We start from the raw sequence: 25,213 nt of genomic DNA on the forward strand, positions 1-25,213 counted from the left end.
GGACCGCTGCCAGGCTCACTGTCAAGGGTGAGTATCATGCATCATCATTCAATAATCAATCAAAAAATATTTATTAAAGCCCTTTTTACATCAGCAGATGTCACCAAAGTGCCTTGTACAGAAACCGAACTTAAAACCCCAAAACAATGCAGATATAGAAACACGGTGACTAGAAAAACTCCCTAGAAGTAGGAACCTAGGAAGAAACCTAGAGTAGGAATTCAGGGCTCTGGCTGTTGCCAGGTGGAGATTATAGAGTACATGGCCATTAAGGCCAGGTCGTTCTTCAAGTGTTCAAAACGTTCATAAGATGACAGGCGGGTCAAATAAATTCGCAGTGGTTGTATGCTAGGAGGGTGCAACAGTTCAGCACCTCAGGAGTAAATGTCCAGTTGGGCTTTTCATAGCCGATGATTCAGGAGGCCAGGACAGCGTTTGGGGGTAGCAGAGATAGAGAGGGAGGGAGAGCGTTTGAGGGTCGAGAACATCATCATGAGATCCAGTTATTTAATACAGGGTCTTTTAACCCTGGAGAGTTTGTGGCTGGATTGGATGTTATAGTATAGAACATTTCTTAACATTTCTTCCATGTTGTTGTTCTTGCCCAGAGACTCCAGTGACTACATGAATGAAGCTGGATAGACATGAGACTGGAGCAGGGCTCCCATGCCACATTGGGAAGTGTGTAGCCTGTCCAGACAGAACGTGGAGGTCAGGTGGCTGAAGGTAATGATAATACAACCAATAGACCTGCCATATTTTGTGTCCAATAGTGTATTAATATGTTATGTAGAAAAGGCAGAGACAGGAAGTAAACAGTTTGATTCTCAATTACATTGTGTGTTGTCTATCCCTTGAAGGAATACAGTAATTAATGTTGTCCCCTGTTCTTTCTTCTGACTGTGTTTAGAATGGGACAGAAGCTGAAGCCAGGAAGACCCAGTTACCGTATGTTACTTTCCATGGGAGGAAGAGGTTCTTCAGCTGCTGCAGTGTAGGCCTCTTCTGATGCAGGCACCTACACCTGTGACGTAGGAAGACGTCCAATACATTCCTGTAACCGGAGAGGTCGTGTATGGTAATATACTGTACACTCTTCCTTATCAAATCACCGCAGAACGGTCTTCATTCCAAGTGCATGTGTAAAAACATCTCAGTAAAGGACGCTTCATTGACCTCTAGTGTTCAGGTTATGTTAGTGACAGAAGGCTGGGAACAGGCCAACACAGCCAACCTTGTACTGGCGTGCTACTGCCACCCTAGAGGTCTATGGGCTGCTTGACTAATGCTCTGCCATTGTTGCCACGGTTTACGTTTGCCACACTGTTACTACGTTCCAATGTTCCAATTGTTGTTTGAACCAATCTTCCAATCTCCCTCCACAGAGCCTGAACTGGAGGTTGCTACATGGGCTGGAGGGACCTGTTATGTCCAGGGACCGAATGCGGTGTTCATGGTGTGAGGTGTCCATGGAGGACGTGACCGGGGACAGTGGTACAAGGGATGGACACAAATGACGACCACTAGCACCATCAAGATACGCACAGAGGGTTAGTGCATACATCAGTACAAATCAATCAGTTTAATCGAGCAAACCGTTTTAAACTTCATGATTGCGGTGAAATATTTGTTCTTTAATTGACATACCTGCGGAAAGTAAAGGTCAAATAAATAATAGAATAAACATTGGAATTCCATGTCTTGTGTTTCTTCCTTCAGGGGACAAAACACTTCCTTTCTCATTGCAGCGTTAAGCGAGGGATTCTGGGGGAGATCCGCTTTGTGACCAAAACAGACCCAGAATCAAACAGCCTTACCTAGAGTGGGGAAGGTGGTTTTACTACCGAGCCTGTGCAGCGTCTACCTCACCCTATCTCTGTGTATATTCCAGCTGATCTGACATCAGTTCTTATAAGCAGACAGAAAACCCAAACCTCTGTTGTTGGGTGACAGAACCTCCCTGTGCCATGAGCGGACCTTCAAACAGTTCTCTTCACTGAAATATCTGCACTTCTCATATTTTTTTCACAGAGGCCCCCGTGTCTTCGTGAAGCCCTGAGAGACCGCACGGCTCTGGAGAAGCACCGCGTGGATTCGATGGACTGCACCGTGTCCACGCCGCGCTGTGAACTCACATGTACAGAGGCAAGCAGAGCTTGAGTGTCTTACTGGATAGGCTAGAGATCCACAGTGACGGCTGCTACCATAAATTTGAACCATTCCACGAGGCAAACTGTAGAGGATGAAGGTACCTATAGTATAGAGGTTGGGAGCCACACCTCCACAAGCCCAACTCTGTTGGATAGGTGTGGGGATTGTTGGTTTTCTTGTAAAACAATATAGCCGTAGTTGACATATTGTTGCTGGTTTTTCGAACAGTGTCCCTTCTGTTCACCTTATTTCCCTCTCAATCTCTCACCTTACCCTTTTCACATTTCTCCGCTCTCCCTCCACACACGTTAGAATGATGTTCCTGTGGAAAAGTGACCCCATCTCTTTTAACCCTCCGATCCCCTTGCCTCTCCAGCCGCAGTCACTGGTGATAGAGACAGAGTGAGAGGATGTGGCGGTGACAGCTCCTGACCAGGCCTTGTTTCATGTGTGAAAGGTGTCCGTGGCCATCAGCGGCCCCCATCTGGATCTGAAACGAGAGACCATCCAGTCCATGCCCGGATGTCCGGCTTAGAGAACCACGGAACCGTCCACAAACTGAACCTGAAACAGACCAGACCAGACAATGACGGACGGTTCCTTCGCCATGGGAAACGGCCAAGAGCAGCGCCAAACTGAACGTGATGTGGAAAGTAGAAGCAAGGGGAGAGAATGGGAATGTTTGATCTCTGTTTATTGATCAGGAAATCAAATGTCTGAGACTGTTTTAGGGTTTGGAAGGTACTATATAGAATGCGGTCTATCTGATTCTAGTAAAGCTGCATGTACATTGAGTGAGACAGAAAAGTGGAACGTGATGATGGAAATTCGTACTTTAAGCCCCAAAAACAACTGTTTTCAGTGACAGTTTCGATGTTTTTACTCAATGGTTGGGGTTATGAGCAAAGCTGAATCTTCAGTCAGTTGTAAAGGGCAGAAAGTAACCTTGAGAGACAATGTTAAGAAGGTTGGATTCCAGTCAAGTCGGTATGCAAACACTCGTGTTCCTAAGTGTAAACTAATGGTTGATAATGGTGGGTATGAATGGGCCTGTGTAGCATGGCATATAAAGAAATTGTACACATCTGTTACACATATTTATTTTGAAATATATTGAATGGAAATTAACATTTTAAATTCTATTAATTAAGTAAAAAATAAATTTTTGGGAAGATCTTATATTTTTAACTACTCATCATTAATACCGACAACCATAGTTTGATGACGGGTTTTATCCAATAAAACCGTCAGACAATATCTTTTAGGGATAGAGCTTACAAATATATTGTTACTTTTTTGAATGTGCTCTTCGATGTCAAAAATCGTGGGCTTTTTGTATTGCTGAGGATTGAGTTGTCCTGAAAACACACAAGCACCTGCAATGTTTATTGAATTTTATGTTTGTTGCATTTATGGAAGATATCATAAATTAACAGTTCAATACCAATTGTATGATAAAAAGACTGTCCACAAAACTACGTGACAGCTACTTCAATTCATACAGTCAACATGAATAATCCATAATATATTAATTTCATTTTGTTGTTTTGCTTTTATTACAGTGCAAAACAAAATATAACATATGTCGTATAATATAATGCATATATTATTTAATGTGTCTGGAATACAGGAAGAAGAGGTAACAGACAATAGGTCAAGTCCCCATTGGTGATAGAAAAGCTCTCGTTTCCAAAGCACTTGAATGGACTAGGGAACAGGCCCTGAAGCAGTTGAAAGGACTGGGAATCTACGGACAGTTAAATATCCCGTACTGAGTTATGACAGAAATCATGCGCTTGAGAATACGCAAAAAAAAACGATTTAAGAAGTGTGTAAATCGTATCTAGATGTCCACATTATCTAGATGGCTTGGTGGCTTGAATTTCAATACAGGATTCGCCCAGTTCCTATTGCATGTGTGGAATCCATGAATGCAGTTGTGAGAGAGCCCGCAACCATTTGGATTTGTACTACAGTTGATTTTTCTGCTCATCCTTTGGATATACTAAAAGGGGCCCAAACCCAGCTTGCCAAAAGAAAAAAGATGAATCAAATTTTGAAAATGTCTTGTCTTTTGTATCTAACTTGATTGACACAGCACTTGGTGGTGTTTAAGTTGGAATGTGAACTTTAGTAAAACATGTTAAACAATTAAAAATTGTATTATTTCTTAATACTGTAGATTTATCATGGTCTACTGGTTATTTAAACTCCTGAATCATCTTATTTCATAAGTATTTTAGTAGGCCTTTAGTCAACTCCTAACACAGTGGGCTTTTTCCCCATGCATTCATTAAACTGTATCAATCAATCGAATCCACTCAATCCATTAAACTACTCTTCCTGTTTCACTTCCTGATAGAACCATCTCTTATTTTTACTTACAAATAAACTATTATTGAACTGTTCCAAACCCAGGTAAGTAGCGATTAATATTAGTTCCTACCTTTGTTTCAGAAGCTTAAAAACCAAACTACCCAAATCCTACCAATCTTGTCTGAAGAAAACATTAGTATTTGCAGTCCTTTAAAAAAGAGGTAATCAAAAAGGAAGTATTCAATTACTTTTTCGTAAAGAGGAGAAAGTGTGCTTGTCAAAACCAGAGTGGCTAACACACACGGTCTAAAACACCGTTCCTCCATGGTAAGGCTGGGCGTTTACAGCCAAAATATATTGTTTGTCTAAATGTGTTTTATGATTAGTGCTGACCTTAGAATTGGCAACAAATAAATATCTTTGTGATTTAAATGCGGGCTCTTCTCCCATTCTGTGGTTTATACCAACCAAACCAGGACAAAACTGACAGTGAACTAGCTTCCAATTGTAGAACTTTCATTTAATTTAGCACTGGATCAAAAATTCTGTTATTTGTAAAAATATATAGCGGTATGCAGATTCCATACCGGTATTCACACTATAGAATCGCCCAGCCCTCCTCCATGGATGTAGCGTTGATACGGCAGCAAAGGGCACGACCCAACAGTTTGCCTGCGACATAATCTAAATTATGTTTTCCAAACACAATCCGGTCCTCTTGCAGAATACCAATTGGTTTTCCCAGGCCATTGACTGGTACTGGTTTACTGTGTCCAGGTGTCTGAGCATTTTTAGTCTGTCTGGGTTTGGAGCGTCCCATAGGGTCCACCAGGACAATGTTAATCCAAAAAAATCTAAAAGATTATATTGTATTTAAGGTTGCAGCTTCAGTCATCTGACTACTTATTATGAAAACGGGTCCATTAACCCGTATAAATGTTATCTGGCCACATTTCGCACATATTTCCTTATTGTTTTAATAAAAAGAACTAATTAAAACAAATACGATTAAGGGACATGGGAACGTTTTTGATAGCTGCAGTACTATAATGTCATTCTTCTATGGATCCGTTCCCCCTTAACAAGTACTGATGCCCATTCTGCTTCATTATTGATACTAGCATGAGCGATGAAAGAAGTAACAACCACTTGACTTACACAAAGCCCAATACCCTGTGCTTTGTTAAATTTTTTAAATTGTCTCTTTGAGGGAATAAGTGAATTAAAATAAAAAGCACATTAAAGTTGTTAAAAAGTAGTTAATATCCATTCATACAGCTATTCTTATTTGCTTTTCCATACAGAGTTCTAGAACTGTTCGGTCTCCGGAAACCTTATCGACTCCAACCCGGCGTATGTAGAACTGATTCTGATTGGATCCTGGGGGTTCTCTCCCATTACCTTCCTGCACATTTTTTTTCTTCATTGTGAAGACTGCGCCTGTAGATCCCTCTACTTTGAACTGTCCTGTATGTTCCAATGACATTGATGAAAGGCACTGTATAAAAAAACCTACTCATTATAACCCACAAACATCCATCTACACAAGCCCATCTGTGGTTGAGGGAATGGCTAGATCGTTCTGGAGGATTCAAGTCCTCTGTTTCCCCAATAGAGGCAGTACTAGCGTGGTTCTAAGGGGTTGAGAAAGAGGGGTGTGGGCTTGGACCCTGAAAGTCTTGTTGGTTGATCTGGGGACGGTAGGCTTGAGGGGTGTACGGTTTGGTGTAAGGACGCTTTAAGCGCCGGTTCTCGGCTCTGTTCCTGTAGCATGGCAGTAGTAGAGGGTAGGGTTGACTGACAGCACTGCTTAAGCTTGGGTCCCTCTGTTTGCCTGAGCACTGTGTAGACATTCTTCCACTTACTGAAAGCCCTTCGAAGAAGGGGAATTAGATCCAGGAGCTCGGTGTCGGGCCATGTCATCGAACCACGACGCCACAGCACGCTGCAGCCACACACAGACCGGACAGTCAGACATGGGCATGTAGTTACAATTTGAAGATTAATTAAATGGCGATGCACCAGAGTCGGTCTCATAAGCTTAGTCACCAACGAGATGCCAGGCTTCTGGACGTCTCTAACTAGTGAGCTAGTTAGAATGCCAGCTAAAGATCTCTCTTCCTTTTTGGCGTGTGTGCTGCGTCCAACGCTCTGGGACACACCCTCAGCTCAGTTTACCTGACGGTCAAAGGTAGGGCTTTAGCAGTGTTTCAGGACTTCTCTTTTAATTTCTTTCTTACAGATGTAGGATCTTAATTTAAGCCAGTTTGCTACAGCAGGAAAATAATCCGCAGCAACAGGAAATGTGAATTATTATGTGGATTATAATTAATGGACATTTTTGTAGGGGTTGACCCATTTTTCATAAGGAAAAATCAGGTTTTGAATTTGAAAGTGGAAATTACAAACTTCAGAAGACTTTTTAAACCTGAAATACACTACAAGTTTTTAATTTCCTGTATTGCCGGAAAGTTCTCCTGCAACAGGGTGATCAAATTGGGGCGGCAGGTAGCCTAGTGGTTAGAGCGTTGGGCCAGTAACTGAAAGGTTGCTAGATTGAATCCCCGAGCTGACAAGGTAAAAATCTGTCTTTCTGCCCCTGAACAAGGCAGTTAACCCACTGTTCCTAGGCCGTCATTGTAAATAAGAATTTGTTCTTAACTGACTTGCCTAGTTAAATAAAAGTAAAAAAATTAAGATCCTATATCTATACCATCATTCTTTCCTTACTTAATTCCTTTGCCATGATGATCAACAATCAGGTTTGATTCAAACTATGAAAGCATGCTCTCACCTACCTAATTTGATCATCATTTTGAAGGAATAATATTGTGGCAAACCCTCATGCTAGTCAGGAACATTCAGTACCTCTTAGTTCACAGAAATGCCACAGAGAGAGAGTTAGATCTTCATCTGTCACAACTAATTGCTCTATAGAGAGTTCAGTAGATTGTGGACATGCATTGCTAAAAGATCCCAGTTGAGTCACCCTCGTAATTGGTAATTGTTTAGTCATCATTATAGGATAATCCCAGGGTGATCCAGCCATAGCACACAGCACATGGCTACGTAAATTAAATGGTATCCGTCTCGTCTAGGCATCCACATCCCTAATCTACCAGGGAGTTATTGCCATAGAGTCTTGATAGGTGGAGATAAACACGGGTCTTTCTAACCCTCTTCCTACCCTTACCTCCTCCTTAGTCTCTTCCTCCCTCCCCCTAGCTTCCCCCCTCCCCCTACCTCCCCCCTAGTCTCTTACACCTTAGCTTCCCTTCTCCCCCTACCTCCTCATATCTCCCCTGCCCCCCCACGGCCCTGTTGTGGTCCCTACTCCCCCAGTCTTCTTTCCCCTAGCTCCCTTCTTCCCCTCTCCCCTCTAGCTTTCCCTTTCCTCCTGCATGTCTCCCCCCCACTCGCTCCGTGTGTCCCTATATTTAGAGGCTGAATGAGCTGAGGTATGTCCTGTATGTGTCCTGAATACAGATTTCTGCTGTGTTGTTGACCATGTTGACCATGGCCAAAGTCCACAGCAATGTCGATAGATTGGTAGAAATAACCTAAAAGTTGAAATGTAGTTGAAATTACTGTTAGTTGAAATCCTGCAATCAATCATAGCATAAGTCATACCGTAGGCTCATGAAATGTGTTTTATACCTTGATCAAAACTACAATAACTAAATGTGTAAAGACTGTAAAAACAACCTAATGTGCTCATCATAAACAAACCTAAAATGTGCCTAAAGCACTGTAAAAACAACCTAAAGTGCATAAAGACTGTAAAACAACCAAAATGTGCATAAAGCACTGTAAAAACAACCTAAAATTGTGCACTAAAGCACTGATAAAAACAACCTAAATGTGCATAAAGCACTGTAAAAACAACCAAAATGTGCATAAAGCACTGTAAAAACAACCTAAATGGGCATAAAGCACTGTAAAAACAACCTAAATGTGCATAAAGCACTGTAAAAAACAACCTAAAATGTGCTTAAAAGCACTTGTAAAAACAACTAAAATGTGCTAAAGCACTGAAAAAACACTAAAATGTGCATAAAGCACTGTAAAAAAACCTAAAATGTGCATTAAACAGCGTAAATATTAAAAACCTAAAGTCTAAATGTAAAATACATAATGTGCAAAGCACTTGTAAAAACAACTCAAATGTGATAAAGCACTGTAAAAAACAACCTAAAATGTGCATAAAGCACTGTAAAAACAACCTAACAATGTGCATAAAGCACTGTAAAAACAACCTAAAATGTGCTTAAAGCCCACAAATGTAAAAACAACCTAAAATGTGCTTAAAGCACTGAAAAAAATACTACACAGAGACATAGCGCAATATGTTTTCCAGACAGTGTATAAACCAATCCACAACTACCTCCCTTTCCACCCGTGTGCAGCTCCAGCGGTGCGGTTCAGGKGGTCACTGCAAGACGTGGAGGTGAAAGAGAGAGGCATGGCCGTGTTGGAGTGTGAGGTACCTAATGAGGGCATCCCTACTGCCTGGTACCTGGAGGACCAGAGACTGCAGCCAGGAGGTAAATACGGCATAGAGCAGAAAGGAACCAGGCGCAGGCTCACTATCCGAGATGTAGGAGCAGACGACGATGGGGTCTATCTCTGTGAGATGCCTGATGGAGGGAAGAGTATCGCTGAGCTGGCCGTCAAAGGTAGGTAGGCGTCTTATAGTATGGAAGAAGTATGGCAGTGTATCATTCACTCATTTAATACAGTCTAGGAAAGACATCTTTGAGCATCAGAACTATTGAAAAAAACGTTTTTCTTGTTTTTTTAATGTTTTMAAATTATTTTCTATAAACCCAAWGATTTTTCTCCAGGATATACATCCATACAGTACATGACCCTCAACTCTCTTTCTCACCCACAGGCACAATTGTTAAAAAACTTCCTCGAAAACTAGACGTGTTGGAGGGGGAGAACGCAGTGTTCTGTGTGGAGGTAGAGGAGGAGAACATGGATGTCCACTGGTTCAAAGATGGCCTGAAGCTACGCGAGAGCCACCAGACTATCCTCAAGTCCTTTGGTAAAACCCACATCCTGGTGTTCGTCAYCGTCTGCCACGGGGACACTGGGGTCGTGACCTTCGTTGTGGGAAGATCCAAGACCWCATCCCGGCTCAGAGTCAAAGGTAAGGTGGATGTCGACCAAAGTGACCCATGGCCCCTTACTTAGGGACTTTCCAAATCAAATCAACGTTTATCGTCACGTACACAGTTTACAGTTGACTTTTTGGGGATTTACCCATGTAGATCCGAAWGGACTAGAACGGCAGTATGGTGAAAACTCCAGCTATACTGTGCAACATATCCTAATGTAGCTGCTAGAGACTAACAAACGTACGACAGGCTACAAYCATTARYGCAACCGTTGCTCACCTACTTTGTACCTTTCCCCCTGTTTCGGTTTTCTCCACAGCTGCCAGACACAGCCCTCCCATCTGTCCAGTGGGGGTGGAGATGGATGTGGACAGGCCCAACAGCGTGCTCCTCTCCTGGGAGCCGGCCCCCACCAGCCAGACCACCACGCGCTCCGTCTATGTCCTGGAGAGACAGGAAGTGGGATCACAGGAGTGGCTGAGGTGTGCGACCTCCGACACGGCGACCTCCGCAGAGGTCATGGGCGACAGCGTGCCGTGCGAGGGCGATTACCGCTTCCGCGTCTGCTGCATCAATAAGTATGGTCGTAGTGGACACGTGGAGTTCCCTAAAGTCGTCCATCTTGGTGAGTGCTGAATTGYAGAGAAACCATGTTGATGTGATCAGGGATGAAAGGCTGTCATGCACTATGGTATTTGTGTACTCTYCAGCTATGGAAATTCATTGGATGTCACTAGTTTTGAACTCTCACCTCTCAGTGCCAGGTCCCAAGATKAGGACCCCTCTCCGGGGCTGTGAGGTGACGGAGGGGGAGGACGCCCTGTTCTCCATCGATCTGTCAGTGARGGTGACGGGCACCTGGTTCCTGAACAGCACCCAGCTACAGGATACCCAACACTACTCTATCCAACAGGCCAAGACACAGCACTCCCTGGTAATCCACAGCACCAAGGTGGAAGACCACGAGGCAGAGGTCACCTTCATCGCCAACGGAGTCAGAGACTCAGCGGTTCTCAAGGTTCAAGGTAGGTGTTGGAGAACGGTGGAGTGTAAAGAGAAATAACATGATAATGGCGTCAAGCTAGACAATCTGTATTGKGGAGGCCTTATAACAAGGACTGTTTTAACATTTACARTAGGCTTGTTTGTYCTGTAATGATATGCAATTGCATGATATTAGAATACTGAATACTGCTTGTACATATCTTTTAGTAATGATTCCATTCCAGCTGCGGTGGTGAAGTTCAGCCCAATGTCAGAGTCAGACAGTAACAAGAGGGTGGAGACTGGTAACCCTGTGGTCCTGTACTGTGAGGTGTCCCACCCCTCAGCCAGGGTGGGCTGGTTCAAGGATGGGGTGGAGCTACAGGTGACAGACGGCCTCAACATCCAATCAGAAGYCAACATGAGYAGGATCGTTATCCAATCGGCTGAGTTCACCGACTCTGGCGTGTACACATGCGAGACGATGGGTGATGTCATCAAATTCAACGTGGAGGTTGAAGGTGAGTTGCTGTATGTCATGTTTGGTCGTCATGGAGATCATTYACATGCACTCTCAACCAGAAATGTTCCATTTTCCATATAAACATCAACTTTCTATACTGGAGGTTTTTCAGAAMTMMYKCKWRRRRTTTGAATTCACAATTTCACATGAGTTTATTCAACCATCAGCCATGATGTCATACTGATTCACGCTGACGATCACCCAAGCTAACTGAGCATCCCATATCTGCCACCTTAACCAATCACCCATAACACCCCTAGCTGCGGGAGCCATGTTCTCCCACCTCCCTGAAGAGGAGAGGACCAANTTGAAGGTGAGTTGCTGTATGTCATGTTTGGTCGTCATGGAGATCATTAACATGCACTCTCAACCAGAAATGTTCAATCTTCCATATAAACATCAACTTTCTATACTGGAGGTTTTTCAGAAGTGTGACCATCTCTTTGAATTCACAATTTCACATGAATTTATTCAACCATCAGCCATGATGTCATACTGATTCACGCTGACGATCACCCAAGCTAACTGAGCATCCCATATCTGCCACCTTAACCAATCACCCATAACACCCCTAGCTGCGGGAGCCATGTTCTCCCACCTCCCTGAAGAGGAGAGGACCAAGGCCGCTGAGGCTGGCGAGCCCATCGTTCTCCACTGTGACCTATCAGACCCGTATGCCCAGGTCTACTGGTACAAAGATGGCGAGCAGATCTTCAACCTGCCTGGTGTAGACTTTCAGGAGGATGGGCATACAAGGACGCTGATTATCCAATCGCCTGACTTCTCCCACTCGGGCGTTTACATGTGTCGGACAGCTGATGATGTCAATGTGTTTCAGGTGGAGGTCAAAGGTGAACAACGGAGATCGTTGTTCTGTGTTTTCTCTGAGGGAATCGTAATACTGTGTTGTACTTCCTCTGTGCTGGCAAGACATCTTTTGTTGTTGTTGTTATTGACAGGATTATCTTGGTCCTGTAACCCAGTGTGGTGGCTTCTGTTCTAAAACGAATGCAAGTTTGAAAATGTTCTCTGAGTCTTCTCTAACCTGTTTTTCACCCCCATTTCTTTCCTCTCACTCACTGTCCTGATCTTTTTGACATGTATCTGAACAAACCTCTGTAAGAGCATGCTTAGTTTGATCACTCTGTAACAAAACACTCCACTACTCACTCCAACCCCTCCAACCCAGCAAGCCTCCTCCTCCAAACCACAACCAAACGCTAACTCTAACGATGACCATCCAACCTCCCTCTCCCCCTCTCTCTCCCCCACCAGGTCCCCCTGTGCAGTTCAGTGAGGTCCCTGAGGAGGAYCTCCAGAAGTCTGCCATGGAGCTGGATCCTGTGGTGCTCACCTGTGAGGTTTCCAGAGAGGACGCCAACGCTACCTGGTACACAACTAACATACACACCGCTAGGAAACACAAACTGGATGTCATTATCCTGGATGRCATTTCTGCTTAGACTATCGTTCATTTAGTGGGATCTGATCATGTTCAGACTGTAAAAAATATAAGTAGGCTTATTACGAAGTTTCAACAATTGCGAGAGCCGTGTTGGCCAGTTGGGTTCAGGCTTTTGTTCCAGCCAAGCACCATCACACCTGATTCAACTAATCAAGAATACTGAAGGTTCATTGTCCTGTCCGTCATGACCTTTCTCCAGGTATAAGGATGGGGTTGAGGTCCAGGCCAGTGATAACATCACCATACAAACAGAGGGCAACGCATGAGGAGACTGATCATCCGTTGTGCTGAGACCGCAGACGCAGGAACCTACAGCTGGCAATCAGGAGACAACAGCCTCTCATTCACTGTCAACATCAAAGGTATGTACTGTACATAGCCTACATTTCATGTCATGTTACGTGAAGTTGAGACTCCATGTGTTGAGCAAAGACGAGACTTTGATGATGATGCAAACCTCAATTATCCTATCCTGGTGGTAGAATATGCTCATTCATATGCTCCTTTTCCCTTGTTGAAACCAAGAGCCTCCAGTGATGATCGTGGAGCCCAAGGAGGACGTGGTTATGGAGGGTCATAATCTCTGAGCAGGTGGTGCTGCATGTGGAGCTGTCCCGCTCCAGCGGTGAGGTCCACTGGTTTAAGGACGGCCTTCAGGTCCTGGAGACGAAGAACGTCCAGCTGACGTCCAGGGACCGTACAGGAGGCTGACCGTCCTCTGCGGCTCGCAGAAGATTCCGGAGAGTACGTCTGCGACACGGATGGAGACTCTGTGTTCTTCCAGGTCACCATCACAGGTAAGATACTCCAAGGTTCCATACCTGGTTCATTTGTTCTGAGTGGTAGTGTAATCGTTTCATTTTTTGGGGTCTCCTACCAAACCAATCCCTTATCAGAAGACAACTATTAATTACCTTTTTTTACACTATTACACAATTTAATCTTATGTCAGACTATTTCATATCCAAACTTTTATTTAAATATATATATATAATATTTTTTTTAATCGCTTCCTTTTAAATGCAAGTTTTCTCCCTTTCTCAGAGCTTCCGGTGCGAATCGTCTCCCCCACTGAGTCTGAGCTGGAGCTGACCAGCCTGACCTCTGAGAGGCTGGAGCTCAGCTGTGAGATCTCCCCAGCCTGATGCCCAGGTACGGTGTACCGAACGGCGCTGGAGGTGGAGGAGAGTGCCTCTCTCATCCTGGAGGTCCAGGGAGCCCACAGGACACTGGTCATCCCCACGACCACTGTGGAGGACACAGGAGAGTATGTGTGTGACACAGAGGATGACTCGGTCACATGGCTGGTCACTATTACAGGTATGTGGTCAGTGAACTAACTCTGTTCAGCGTAAGAGGTTTAGTTATGTCAGGGTCAAGTATTTCAATCTTTGATTTTGTATTTTTCAACTATGTGAGATGAATGGACATACATAATATTATTAATATAACTGTTCACTATGATTTCTTATAAATAAGTTAGATTTTAGGTATCTATATTATGCTGTTTTYATGTATTGCTTTCTGCTGTCTGCTAATTTCCCKTATTGCAATATTKTGTTCAAAGAATAGAAATGAACCATATAAATCCCCTCTTCTCAGAGCCTCCTGTGAAGCTGGCSCGCTCTGAAACAATGTCTGACGTAATGGACTGTMTCTCTGGAGACCCCATCGTCCTGGAGATCGAGGTGTCACGGTTCAACGCTGAGGTGATCTGGATGAAGGATGGAGGAGAGGTGGAGGAGAGCAGTGATGTCACCATCACTGAGGATGGACTCATCCGCCGCCTCACCATCCGCACGCCCMCCCRGGGGGACTCTGGGAAATACACCTGTCTTGCCTCAGATGACCTCATCGACTTCCAGGTCAAGGTGTCAGGTAAGAGATGGTTGGAGGTGAATGGTACTTTGTTTTCACAAAATTTCATTTGAATTCAATCAGGAGATTATAAAAATACTAATGCAAAKATMMWAAAATATATTAAGAAGTGAGMATTTCATGTCCTAAARTGACTGAATTCAAATGGAATTSACTCTCCAAATGTMAACATTCTCCCTCCAGAGCCCCCAGTGAAGATRGTGAATAGYTCAGAAGTCAAGACAGAGGTCAAGTCCCTGCCCTCTAATGACATCGAGTTGGAGTGTGAACTCTCCAGGGCCAATGCCGTCGCTAAGTGGTACAAAGATGGCCGCCGGTTAAARGAGGACGAGAGGTTCTGTGAGGAGGAAGAAGGGGCGTTCCGCTCCCTGGTGATCCTTAACGCTGAGCTGGAAGATTGCGGAGACTACTTCCTTGATGCTGGAGATGACAACATCACTTTCCATGTCACTGTGCAAGGTAAAGAATCACTTAATCACAAATCAAGTCCTATCTGCTATCCCCTAACCCTTACCCCCTACCACCTACCCCATACCTCTACCTCTCATCCCCTACCCCTTACCCCTATGCACTTGTAGAGATCTTAGAGGATCGGATAGGTGTAAAACTAAGCACTATGGTGAAAATAATTCCTCCTAGCCTTTCAGAGGGCAAGGTGGATCTGTTAACATATTGATAATACCTATGAAAACTGCATCTGATTTAAATCAACAAAAAAARGTAAGTCTCTTCCTCCTTCTCCAGAGCCTCCAGTGACCATCCTGGGGAACTCTGAGGACGCAGACTACCAGGAGATGGTTGCCGGGGACGACCTGATCCTGGCCTGTGAGGTGTCCCGGGCCAATGCCCCTGTCCAGTGGTACTGTAACGACAGACAGCTGACTAGCGATGACCGGACCTACATCGAGAGCTACGGCACGCTGAGGAAACTCATCCTCTCTGACATCCTGCCCTCCGACTCTGGGAAGTACATGTGTGATGCTATCGATGACAAGATGGTCACCATGGTGAAGATCCAAGGTAATTGGCTMGGCTATATGGACAAAAGGGTGTTTAAAGTCTTACAGATGTAGGATCTTAGTTTGAGCCAGTTCGCAAGCAGGAAAATAATCCTGAAGAAACAGGAAATGATGTGGATTATATATATATATTATTTTTTTGTAGGAGTTGATACATTTTCGTTCGTGGAAATCAATTCTGACATTTTAAAGTGGAAATTACACACTTTAGAAACCTTTTGTGCAGCAACACAAAAGAGTTGTCTCAGCAACAAAAGAGTGATCAAATTAAGTCGAAACGAGACCCTGTCTACAGTGGAATGAACTTTAACTTTAAAATGTATACTATATACTACAGGGTGTGAACCTTTTACACCTCATTCTTTATTCTCTCTCCCTCACTCTCTGTCACAGACTCCCCCGTCACCTTCGTAGACAAACAGGCAGTGAACATCATCACGGGTTACGAGGCAGAGAGCGTGACGCTGATGGGGGTCGTGTCTAAGGAGAACGCTCCCGTTCGCTGGCTCAAGGACTGGACGCKCGTCATAGGGGACCGCTTCCACACGGGGGTCGACGGCGCCAACCGGTTCCTCACCATTGACCCGCTGAGACGGTCGGACAGRGGAGAGTACACAGTAGACGCCAACACAGACGAGATGCATTTCAGTCTGCTAGTCAAAGGTTTTTAACTTCCATGTTCCCATTCTGTCTTTATCTAATCATATAGTAGCTGTAGATCAGGGGGGAGCACTGTGTRTCTTTAACCAACAGAGATTAATATGATGCTATAAGCCAAATCCCAATAAGAAAAGGTGACAGAAAAATGCTGTTGTGAATGACAAGCTGTTGTGAATGACTAAAGTCTTGTAAAGCACCGTGGGGTTGAAAGAATGCAGTATGAATGGGGTTTCGGAGGGCGATAGAAGGTATCACCAATCTTAACAGCTCTCTCTCACTTGTGGTCTCAGAGATGAGGGTGAAGTTTGCCAAGCCGCTCCACGACACCGTGGCCCATGCGGACGGCATGGTGACCATACGCTGTGAGGTGTGTAAGCCRAAGGCGGACGTCCAGTGGCTGAAGGACGGCGTGGAGATCGTCCCCAGCCGGAGGTTCACTATCCGGGCCGACGGTGTGGAACGCAGCCTGACCATCCACAGGCTGACCAGGGAGGACACGGGGGAGTACGCCTGCGAGTCCAAGGACGACCGCACCGCTGCCAGGCTCAGAGTTGAGAGTAAGTAGTACAGCCCTCAAAATGGGTGCAGGTTGTGGTTCCAGCCCAGAATTAATACCCCTAATTAAATGAATCAACAAACCTTTGAGCCCTTCATTCGTTTTTCTTTCCTTCTCTCCCTTTCCCCTCCTCCCCCCAGTGCCCCGCGTGGTAGAGTTCTTGACAGAGCTCCACAACACCATGGTGTTAGAGGGAGAGGACGCCACCTTCAAGTGCGTGGTGTCGCCAGAGGACGTGCAGCTGGTGTGGGGGATGGACGGCGAGCTCGTCGTCATGGGTGCCCGTTTCCAGGCGACGCAGAACGGCCTGTGTCACACCCTGGTGATCAAGAGCTGTCAGYTCCTGGACTCCTCTAAGATCACAGTGGAGGCTGAGGGGAACGTGTCCAAGGCCACCCTCAAAGTACAGGGTGAGTCCACAGCAGACCTGGGTCAAATATATATGGCAAATACTTTCAAATACTTGAGATGCACTTGTTTAGCTTGACCTGAGTGTCAGATGGGAGCAGGCGACTCTCACAAMGTTGTTTCTGTAAATGAGAAAGTGTTCTCAGTCYACATACCTACATAAATAACTTAAACAAAGCCTAAGTAAGTGAATTACCATACAAATGTGTATTCTTAGTCAACCATCCCTTTAACAGTCATGTTTTGTCCTTCCGGCGTTATCCAGAAGCTCAGGTGACCTTCACTAAGAAGATGGAGGCGGTGATGGCCGAGGAYTACGGAGACGCTACCATGGAAACAGAGGTCAGTCTGGACACGGGCGAGGTCCAGTGGATGAGGCAYGGTGTGGTCATCCAGCCAGGACCCCGACACACCCTGGGCCAGAGRGGACGCAAACGCAGCCTGACCATCTGCAACCTCAACCTCTCTGACCGCGGAACCTACKGCTGTGAAACCCTACACGACCGCACGCAGGTCAAACTCAACGTGGAGCGTAAGACAATGTCCAAACACCATGTCATACTGATTGATAATGATAGGATTTCATCAGATACAGCCCTTAGCTGTGGTATATTGGTCATTTAWATTGACCAAAGTCTTCAATAATATTGGTCATTTACCACAAACCCCCGAGGTGCCTTATTGCTATTATAAACTGGTTACCAACGTAACTAAGCAGTAAAAATAAATGTTTTGTCATACCCATGGTATATGGTCTGATATACCACYGCTGTCAGCCAATTAGCATTCAGGACTCGAAACCACCCAGTTTATTATTATTGATATGAATAGGATTTCATCAGWTAGAGTAAGGAACCAAAGTCTTCAACACTATGGCAGTGTCCTGTTATGCTTAGCTAATAAAACAACAGCTTGAGTCCTGGATTCTATTTGCAACTGAATTTACTGTGRCTTTATATATAGWAGCTGTCAACWACAGCTACAATGAATGTTGGCCAACACTATCATGTATGGTGCCGCCAGCCGTCAGGCACTAAAATAACAATGGGTAAAGCCCTGTGGGTGAGAGATGGATGAAATGTTGGTATATCATCTTACAATAATAYCCTATAGACTATAGAGTGATGCTGTGGCAAAAATGTCTCCTGGCTTTKGGTGTGTTATATTTTAACCATCTGTCAATGTCTCTACCTCTACAGCCCGTAAGATCGCCATCCGTAAGGGTCTGGCGGAGACGGACACGTTTGAGCGGGAGACGGCCTCCTTCGAGGTGGAGCTGTCTCACACTGGCGTGGAGGGCGTCTGGCAGAAGGACGGCATCCGGGTCAAACCCAGCAACCACTGGCGGGTGAGCTGCAACGGYCTGGTCCACGGCCTCACCCTGTCCAACCTTACCCTGGAGGACACGGGCACCATCGTCTTCTCTGCGGAGGGAGTCCGGACCTCTGCCAGGCTCACTGTCAAGGGTGAGGTATCATCATCATCATCAATAATCAATCAAAAATATTTATAAAGCCCTTTTTACATCAGCAGATGTCACAAAGTGCTTGTACAGAAACCGAACTTAAAACCCCAAACAATGCAGATATAGAAACACGGTGACTAGGAAAAACTCCCTAGAAAGGTAGGAACCTAGGAAGAAACCTAGAGAGGAATCAGGCTCTGGCTGTGCCAGGTGGAGATTATAGGAGTACATGGCCATTAAGGCCAGGTCGTTCTTCAAGATGTTCAAACGTTCATAGATGACCAGCAGGGTCAAATAATAATCGCAGTGGTTGTAATGTAGAGGGTGCAACAGTTCAGCACCTCAGGAGTAAATGTCAGTTGGCTTTTCATAGCCGATTATTCAGAGGCCGAGACAGCGTTTGTGGTACAGAGATAGAGAGGGAGGGAGAGGGTTGAGGGTCGAGAACATCATCATGAATATCCAGTTATTTAATACAGGGGTCTTTAACCCTGGAGAGTTGTGGCTGGATTGGATGTTATAGTATAGAACATTTCTTAACATTTCTTCCATGTTGTTGTTCTTTCCCAGAGACTCCAGTGACTATCATGAAGAAGCTGATAGACATGAGACTGGAGCAGGGCTCTCCTGCCACATTGGAGTGTGAGCTGTCCAGACAGAACGTGGAGGTCAGGTGGCTGAAGGTAATAGATATACAACCAATAGACCTGCCATATTTGTGTCAATAGTGTATTAATATGTTATGTAGAAAAGGCAGAGACAGGAAGTAAACAGTTTGATCTCATTACATGTGTGTTGTCTATCCCTGAGAATACAGTAATAATGTTGGTCCCCTGTCTTTCTTCTTGACTGTAGAATGGGACAGAGCTGAAGCCAGGGAAGACCCAGTACCGTATTTACTCCATGGGGAGGAAGAGGTTCTGTCAGCTGCTGCAGTGTAGCCTCTCTGATGCAGGCACCTACACCTGTGACGTAGGAGACGTCAATACATCCTGTAACCTGGAGGTCTATGGTAATATACTGTACACTCTCCTTATCAAATCACCGCAGAACGGTCTTCATTCCAAGTGCATGTAAAACATCTCAGTAAAGTACMCTTCATTGACCTCTAGTGTTCAGTTATAGTGACAGGAAGGCTGAAACAGGCCAACACAGCCAACCTTGTACTGCGTGCTACTGCCACCTAGAGGTCATGGCTGCCTGACTAATGCTCTTCCATTGTTGGCACGGTTACGTTTGCACACTGTTACTARGTACCAATGTTCCAATGTGTTGAACCAATCTTRCAATCTCCCTCCACAGAGCCTGAACTGGAGGTGCTACATGGGCTGGAGGACCTGTATGTCCAGGAGGACCAGAATGCTGTGTTCATGTGTGAGGTGTCCATGGAGGACGTGACCGGGGAGTGGTACAAGGATGGACACAAGATACGACCCACTAGCACCATCAAGATACGCACAGAGGGTTAGTGATACARCAGTCAATCAATCAGTTAATCRAGCAAACCGTTAAACTTCATGATTGCGGTGAATCATTTGTTCTTAATTGACATACCTGGTAAAGTAAAGGTCAAATAAATAATAGAATAAACATTGAAATTCCATGTCTGTGTTTKTTCCTTCAGGGACCAAACACTTCCTTCTCATGTGCAGCGTTAAAGCTGAGGATTCTGGGGAGATCCGCTTTGTGACCAAACAGACAGAATCAACAGCCTACCTAGAGGTGGAAGGTAGGGRTTTACCTACCGYGCTGCAGGTCTACCTCACCTATCTCTGTGTGATATTCCAGCTGATCTGACATCAGTTCTTATAAGCAGACAGAAACCCAAACCTCTGTTGTGGGTGACAGAACTCCCTGTGTCCATGATCTGGCCTCAAATCAGTTCTCTTCACTGAAATATCTGCACTTCTCTTATATTTTTTCACAGAGGCCCCCGTGTCTATCGTGAAGCCTCTGAGAGACCGCACGGCTCTGGAGAAGCACCGCGTGATTCTGGACTGCACCGTGTCCACGCCGCGCTGTGAACTCACATGGTACAGAGGCAAGGCAGAGCTGGTGTCTTCTGATAGGCTAGAGATCCACAGTGACGGCTGCTACCATAAATTGACCATCCACGAGGCAACTGTAGAGGATGAGGGTACCTATAGTATAGAGGTTGGGGAGCACACCTCCACAGCCCAACTCCTGGTGGAAGGTGAGTGGATTGTGGTTTCTTYTAAAACAATAWYTCCGTATTGACATATTGTTGCTGTTTTTRGACATGTCCCTCTGTCACRTTATTCCTCTCAATCWCTCACRTTACCCTTTTCACATTTCTCTCTCTCCCTCACACACGTAGAATGATGTTCCTGTGGAAAAAGTGACCCATCTCTTTTAACCCTCCATCCCCTTGCCTCTCCAGCCCAGTCCCTGGTGATAGAGACAGAGCTGGAGGATGTGGCGGTGACAGCTCCTGACCAGGCCTGTTTCCAGTGTGAGGTGTCCGTGGCCATCAGCAGGCCCCCAGTCTGGACTCTGAACGGAGAGACCATCCYGTCCAGCCCTGATGTCCGCTTAGAGAACCARGGAACCGTCCACAAACTGAACCTGAAACAGACCAGACCAGACATGAGCGGGACGGTTACCTTCGCCATGGGAAAGGCCAAGAGCAGCGCCAAACTGAACGTGATGTGGAAGTAGAAGCAAGGGGGAGAGAATGGGAAATGTTGATTCTGTTATGATCAGGAATCAAATGTCTGAGACTGTTTTAGGGTTTGAAGGTACTATATAAGAATGRGGTCTATCTGATCTAGTAAAGCTGCATGTAATGAGRGAGACAGAAAAGTGGAARGTGYTGATGAAATGTGGTACTTAAGCCCCAAACAACTGTTTCAGGATCAGTTTCGATGTTTTACTCAATGGTTGGGGTTATGAGCAAAGCTGATCTTCAGTCAGTTGTAAAGGGCAGAAAGTAACCTTGAAGAGAAATGTTAAGAAGGGTGGATTCCAGTCAAGTCGGTATGCAACACTCGGGTGTCTGAAGGTGTAATAATGGTTTATAATGGTGGGTATGAATGCCTGTGTAGATGGATATAAAGAAATTGTACACATCTGTTACACATATTTATTTTGAAAATATATTGAATGGAAATTAACATTTTAATTCTATAATTAAGTAAAAAATAAATTTTTTGAAGATCTTATATTTTAACTACTATCATTAAATACCGACACCCATAGTTTGAATGACGGGTTTTATCCAATAAAACCGTCAGACAATATCTTAGGATAGAGCTTACAAATATATTGTTACTTTTGAATGTGCTTCGATGTCAAATCGTGGCTTTTTGTATTGCTGAGGATAGAGTGTCTGAACACACAAGCACCTGCAATGTTTATTGAATTATGTTGCATTTATGGAAGATATCATAATTAAACAGTTCAATACAATTTGGTATGATAAAAAGACTGTCCACAAACTACGTTACAGCTATTCAATCATAAGTCACATGAATAATCCATAATATATTAATTTCATTTTTTTGTTTGCTTTATTACAGTGCAAAACAAAATATACATATGTGTATAATATATGCATATATTATTTAATGTGTCTGAATACAGGAAGAAGAGGTACAGCAATAGGTCAAGGTCCCCATGGTGATAGAAAGCTCTCTTTTCCAAAGCACTGTGAATGACTAGGGAACAGCCCTGAAGCAGTTGAAAGGGACTGGGGATCTACGACAGTAAATATCCCTACTGAGTTTTTATGACAGAAATCATGCCTTGAGATACGCAAAAAAAACATTTAAAATGTGTGTAAATCGTATCTAGATGTCACATTATCTAGATGGCTTGGGGTGGCTTGAATTTCAAACCAGGATTCGCCCAGTTCCTATTGTGTGTGTGAATCCATGAATGCATTGTTAGAGAGCCCGCAACATTCTGGATTTGTACTACAGTGATTTCTGCTCATCCTTTGGATAATACTAAAAGGGCCAACCCACTTGCCAAAAGAAAAAGATGAATCAAATTTTAAAAATGTCTTGTCTTTTGTATCTAACTTGATTGACACAGGCACTTGGTGAGTGTTTTAAGTTGGAATGTGAAATTTAGTAAAACATGTTAAACATTAAAAATGTATTATTTCTTAATACTGATAGATTTATCATGTGTCTACTGGTTATTTAAACTCTGAATCATCTTATTTCATAAGGTATTTTAGTAGGCCTTTAGTCAACTCCAACACAGTGGCTTTTCCCCATGCATTCATTAAACTGTATCAATCAATACGAATCACTCAATCCATTAAACTACTCTTCCTGTTCACTTCCTGATAGACCATCTCTTAGTTTTTACTTACAAATAACTATTATTGAACTGTTCCAAACCCAGGTAAGTAGCGATTAATATAGTCCTACCTTGTGTCAGAAGCTTAAAAACCAAACTACCCAAATCCTACAATCTGGTCTGAAGAAACATAGTATTTGCAGTCCTTTAAAAAGAGGTAATCAAAAAGGGAAAGTATTCAAGTACTTTTTCCAGTAAAGAGGGAGAAGTGTGCTTGTCAAAACCAGATGGCTAACACACACTGTCTCAACACCGTTCCTCCATGGTAAGGCTGGGCGTTACAGCCAAAATATATTTTTTGTCTAAATGTGTTTTATGATTAGTGCATGACCTAGAATGGCAACAAATAAATTCTTTGTGATTTTAAATGGGCTTTCTCCATTCTGATGGTTTTATACTCAACCAAACCAGGACAAAACTGACAGTGAACTAGTCCAATTTGTAGAACTTTTCATTTAATTTAGCACTGTATCAAAATTCTGTTATTGTAAAAATATATAGCGGTATGCAGATCCATACCGGTATTCACACTATAGTCGCCCAGCCCTCCTCCATGGATGTAGCGTTGATACGGCAGCAAAGGGACGACCAACAGTTTGCCTGGACATAATCTAAATATGTTTTTCCAACACATATCCAGGTCCTCTTGCAGAATACCAATGGTTTTCCAGGCCATTGACTGGTACTGGTACTGTGTCCATGTGTCTGAGCATTTAGTCTGTCTGGGTTGAGGTCCATAGTCCACAGACAATGTAATCCAAAAAATCCTAAAAGATTATATTGTAATTTAAGGTGCAGTTCAGTCATCTGACTACTGTATTTATGAAAACGGGTCCATTAACCGTATAAATGTTATCTGGCACATTATCGCACATATTCCTATGGTTTTAATAAAAAAACTAATTAAACAAATACGATTAAGGGACATGGAACGTTTTGATAGCTGCAGTAACTGATAAATGTCATTCTCTATGATTCCGTCCCCCTTAACAAGTACTGATGCCCATTCTGCTAGTCATTATGATACTAGCTGAGCGATGAAAGAAGTAAAACCACTTGACTTACACAAAGCCAATACTGTGCTTGTTAAATTTTTTAAATTGTCTCTTGGGGAATAAGTGAATAAAATAAAAAYCACATTAAAGTGTTAAAAGTAGTAAATATCCATTCATACAGCTATRATTTGCTTTTCCATACAGAGTTCTAGAACTGTTCGGTCTTCCGGAAACTTATCGACTCCAACCCGGCGTTGTAGAACTGATTCTGATTGGATCCTGGGGGTTCTCTCCCATTACCTTCCTGCGACATGTTTTTTCTTCATTGTGAAGACTGCTGTAGATTCCCTCTACTTGACTGTCCTGTATGTTCCAATGACATTTGATGAAAGGCACTGTATAAAAACCTAACTCATTATAACCCACAACATCCATCTACACAAGCCCATCTGTGGTTGAGGGATGGTAGATCGTGTTCTGGAGGATCAAGTCCTCTGTTTCCCCAATAGAGGGCAGTACTAGCGTGGTTCTGAAGGGTTGAAGAAGAGGGGTGGGCTTGGAGGTGAAAGTCTTGTGGTTGATCTGGTGGACGGTAGGCTGAGGGGGTGTACGGTTGGTGTGAAGACGCTTTAAGGCCGCGGTTCTCGGTCTGTCCTGTAGATGGCAGTAGTAGAGGGGTAGGGTGACTGACAGCACTGCTAGCTGGAGTCCCTCTGTTGCCTGAGCACTGTGTAGACATCTTCCACTTTACTGAGCCCTTCGAAGAAGGGGATTAGATCCAGGAGCTCGGTGTCGGCCATGTCATCGAACCACGACGCCACAGGCACCTGCAGCCACACACAGACGGGACAGAGTCAGACATGCATGTAGTTACAATGAGATAATTACAATGGCGAGGCACCAGAGTCGGTCATACAGCTAGTCACAACGAGAGCCAGGCTCTGGACGTCTCTAACTAGTGAGCTAGTTAGAATGCAGCTAGAGAGACAGTATGGCACTTTCCTTCAAGTGGTACGACGTCCTGCTTCTACATGGTCCTTCAGTCATATAATGGTTAGTTTATAAATGATCTCATAAAGGTTTTGATAAGAGTTTATAGATAGTCAGCCAACACTCTGCCATCTTTCTTTTTAAAGTAATGGATGCTGAAAGAGGAGGAGGACAGAAGAGGGGGGGCCAGGAGGAGGAGGGGTGGTTCTTACAGCGTTGTCTGGGTGAAAGAGTAGGAGGCTGGGGAGTTGTCTATGATGATGACCTTGTTCAGGTCCCTGCCAGACAACGATCAGGTCCTTCACGTGTTCCCCCGCGTGGAACACACACGACTCACGGATCTCTCTGGTT

General features: G+C 44.2%; 1 protein-coding gene and 1 long non-coding RNA gene across 2 annotated transcripts in view; one reads left to right on the forward strand and one right to left on the reverse strand.

The window, feature by feature from the left end:
- Window positions 1–22,695, forward strand: part of LOC112071561 (obscurin-like protein 1) — a 38,141-nt gene extending 15,446 nt beyond the window's left edge. Inside the window, 27 exon segments of the mRNA XM_024139007.2 lie at window positions 8,874–9,143; window positions 9,362–9,622; window positions 9,910–10,215; window positions 10,349–10,615; window positions 10,820–11,095; window positions 12,373–12,487; window positions 12,762–12,822; window positions 12,825–12,924; window positions 13,088–13,140; window positions 13,142–13,247; window positions 13,250–13,291; window positions 13,294–13,359; window positions 13,607–13,882; window positions 14,165–14,440; window positions 14,624–14,899; window positions 15,185–15,460; window positions 15,853–16,122; window positions 16,410–16,676; window positions 16,816–17,085; window positions 17,349–17,615; window positions 18,283–18,549; window positions 19,119–19,231; window positions 19,404–19,560; window positions 19,851–20,012; window positions 20,173–20,277; window positions 20,476–20,742; window positions 20,950–22,695. Of these exon segments, the coding sequence (XP_023994775.1) occupies window positions 8,874–9,143; window positions 9,362–9,622; window positions 9,910–10,215; window positions 10,349–10,615; window positions 10,820–11,095; window positions 12,373–12,487; window positions 12,762–12,822; window positions 12,825–12,924; window positions 13,088–13,140; window positions 13,142–13,247; window positions 13,250–13,291; window positions 13,294–13,359; window positions 13,607–13,882; window positions 14,165–14,440; window positions 14,624–14,899; window positions 15,185–15,460; window positions 15,853–16,122; window positions 16,410–16,676; window positions 16,816–17,085; window positions 17,349–17,615; window positions 18,283–18,549; window positions 19,119–19,231; window positions 19,404–19,560; window positions 19,851–20,012; window positions 20,173–20,277; window positions 20,476–20,742; window positions 20,950–21,227 (5,450 nt within the window). The 3' untranslated portion in view covers window positions 21,228–22,695.
- A 615-nt stretch (window positions 22,696–23,310) lies between these two features.
- Window positions 23,311–25,139, reverse strand: LOC112071562 (uncharacterized). The gene is made up of 2 exons (XR_002894132.2): window positions 25,075–25,139; window positions 23,311–24,699 (listed from the first exon to the last, which is right to left on the reverse strand). It is a non-coding gene; the product is annotated as an uncharacterized lncRNA (long non-coding RNA).
- Window positions 25,140–25,213: the final 74 nt, after the last annotated feature.

The sequence above is a fragment of the Salvelinus sp. IW2-2015 genome, unplaced genomic scaffold (genome assembly GCF_002910315.2).
Source record: "Salvelinus sp. IW2-2015 unplaced genomic scaffold, ASM291031v2 Un_scaffold1643, whole genome shotgun sequence".
NCBI lineage: Eukaryota > Metazoa > Chordata > Actinopteri > Salmoniformes > Salmonidae > Salvelinus > Salvelinus sp. IW2-2015.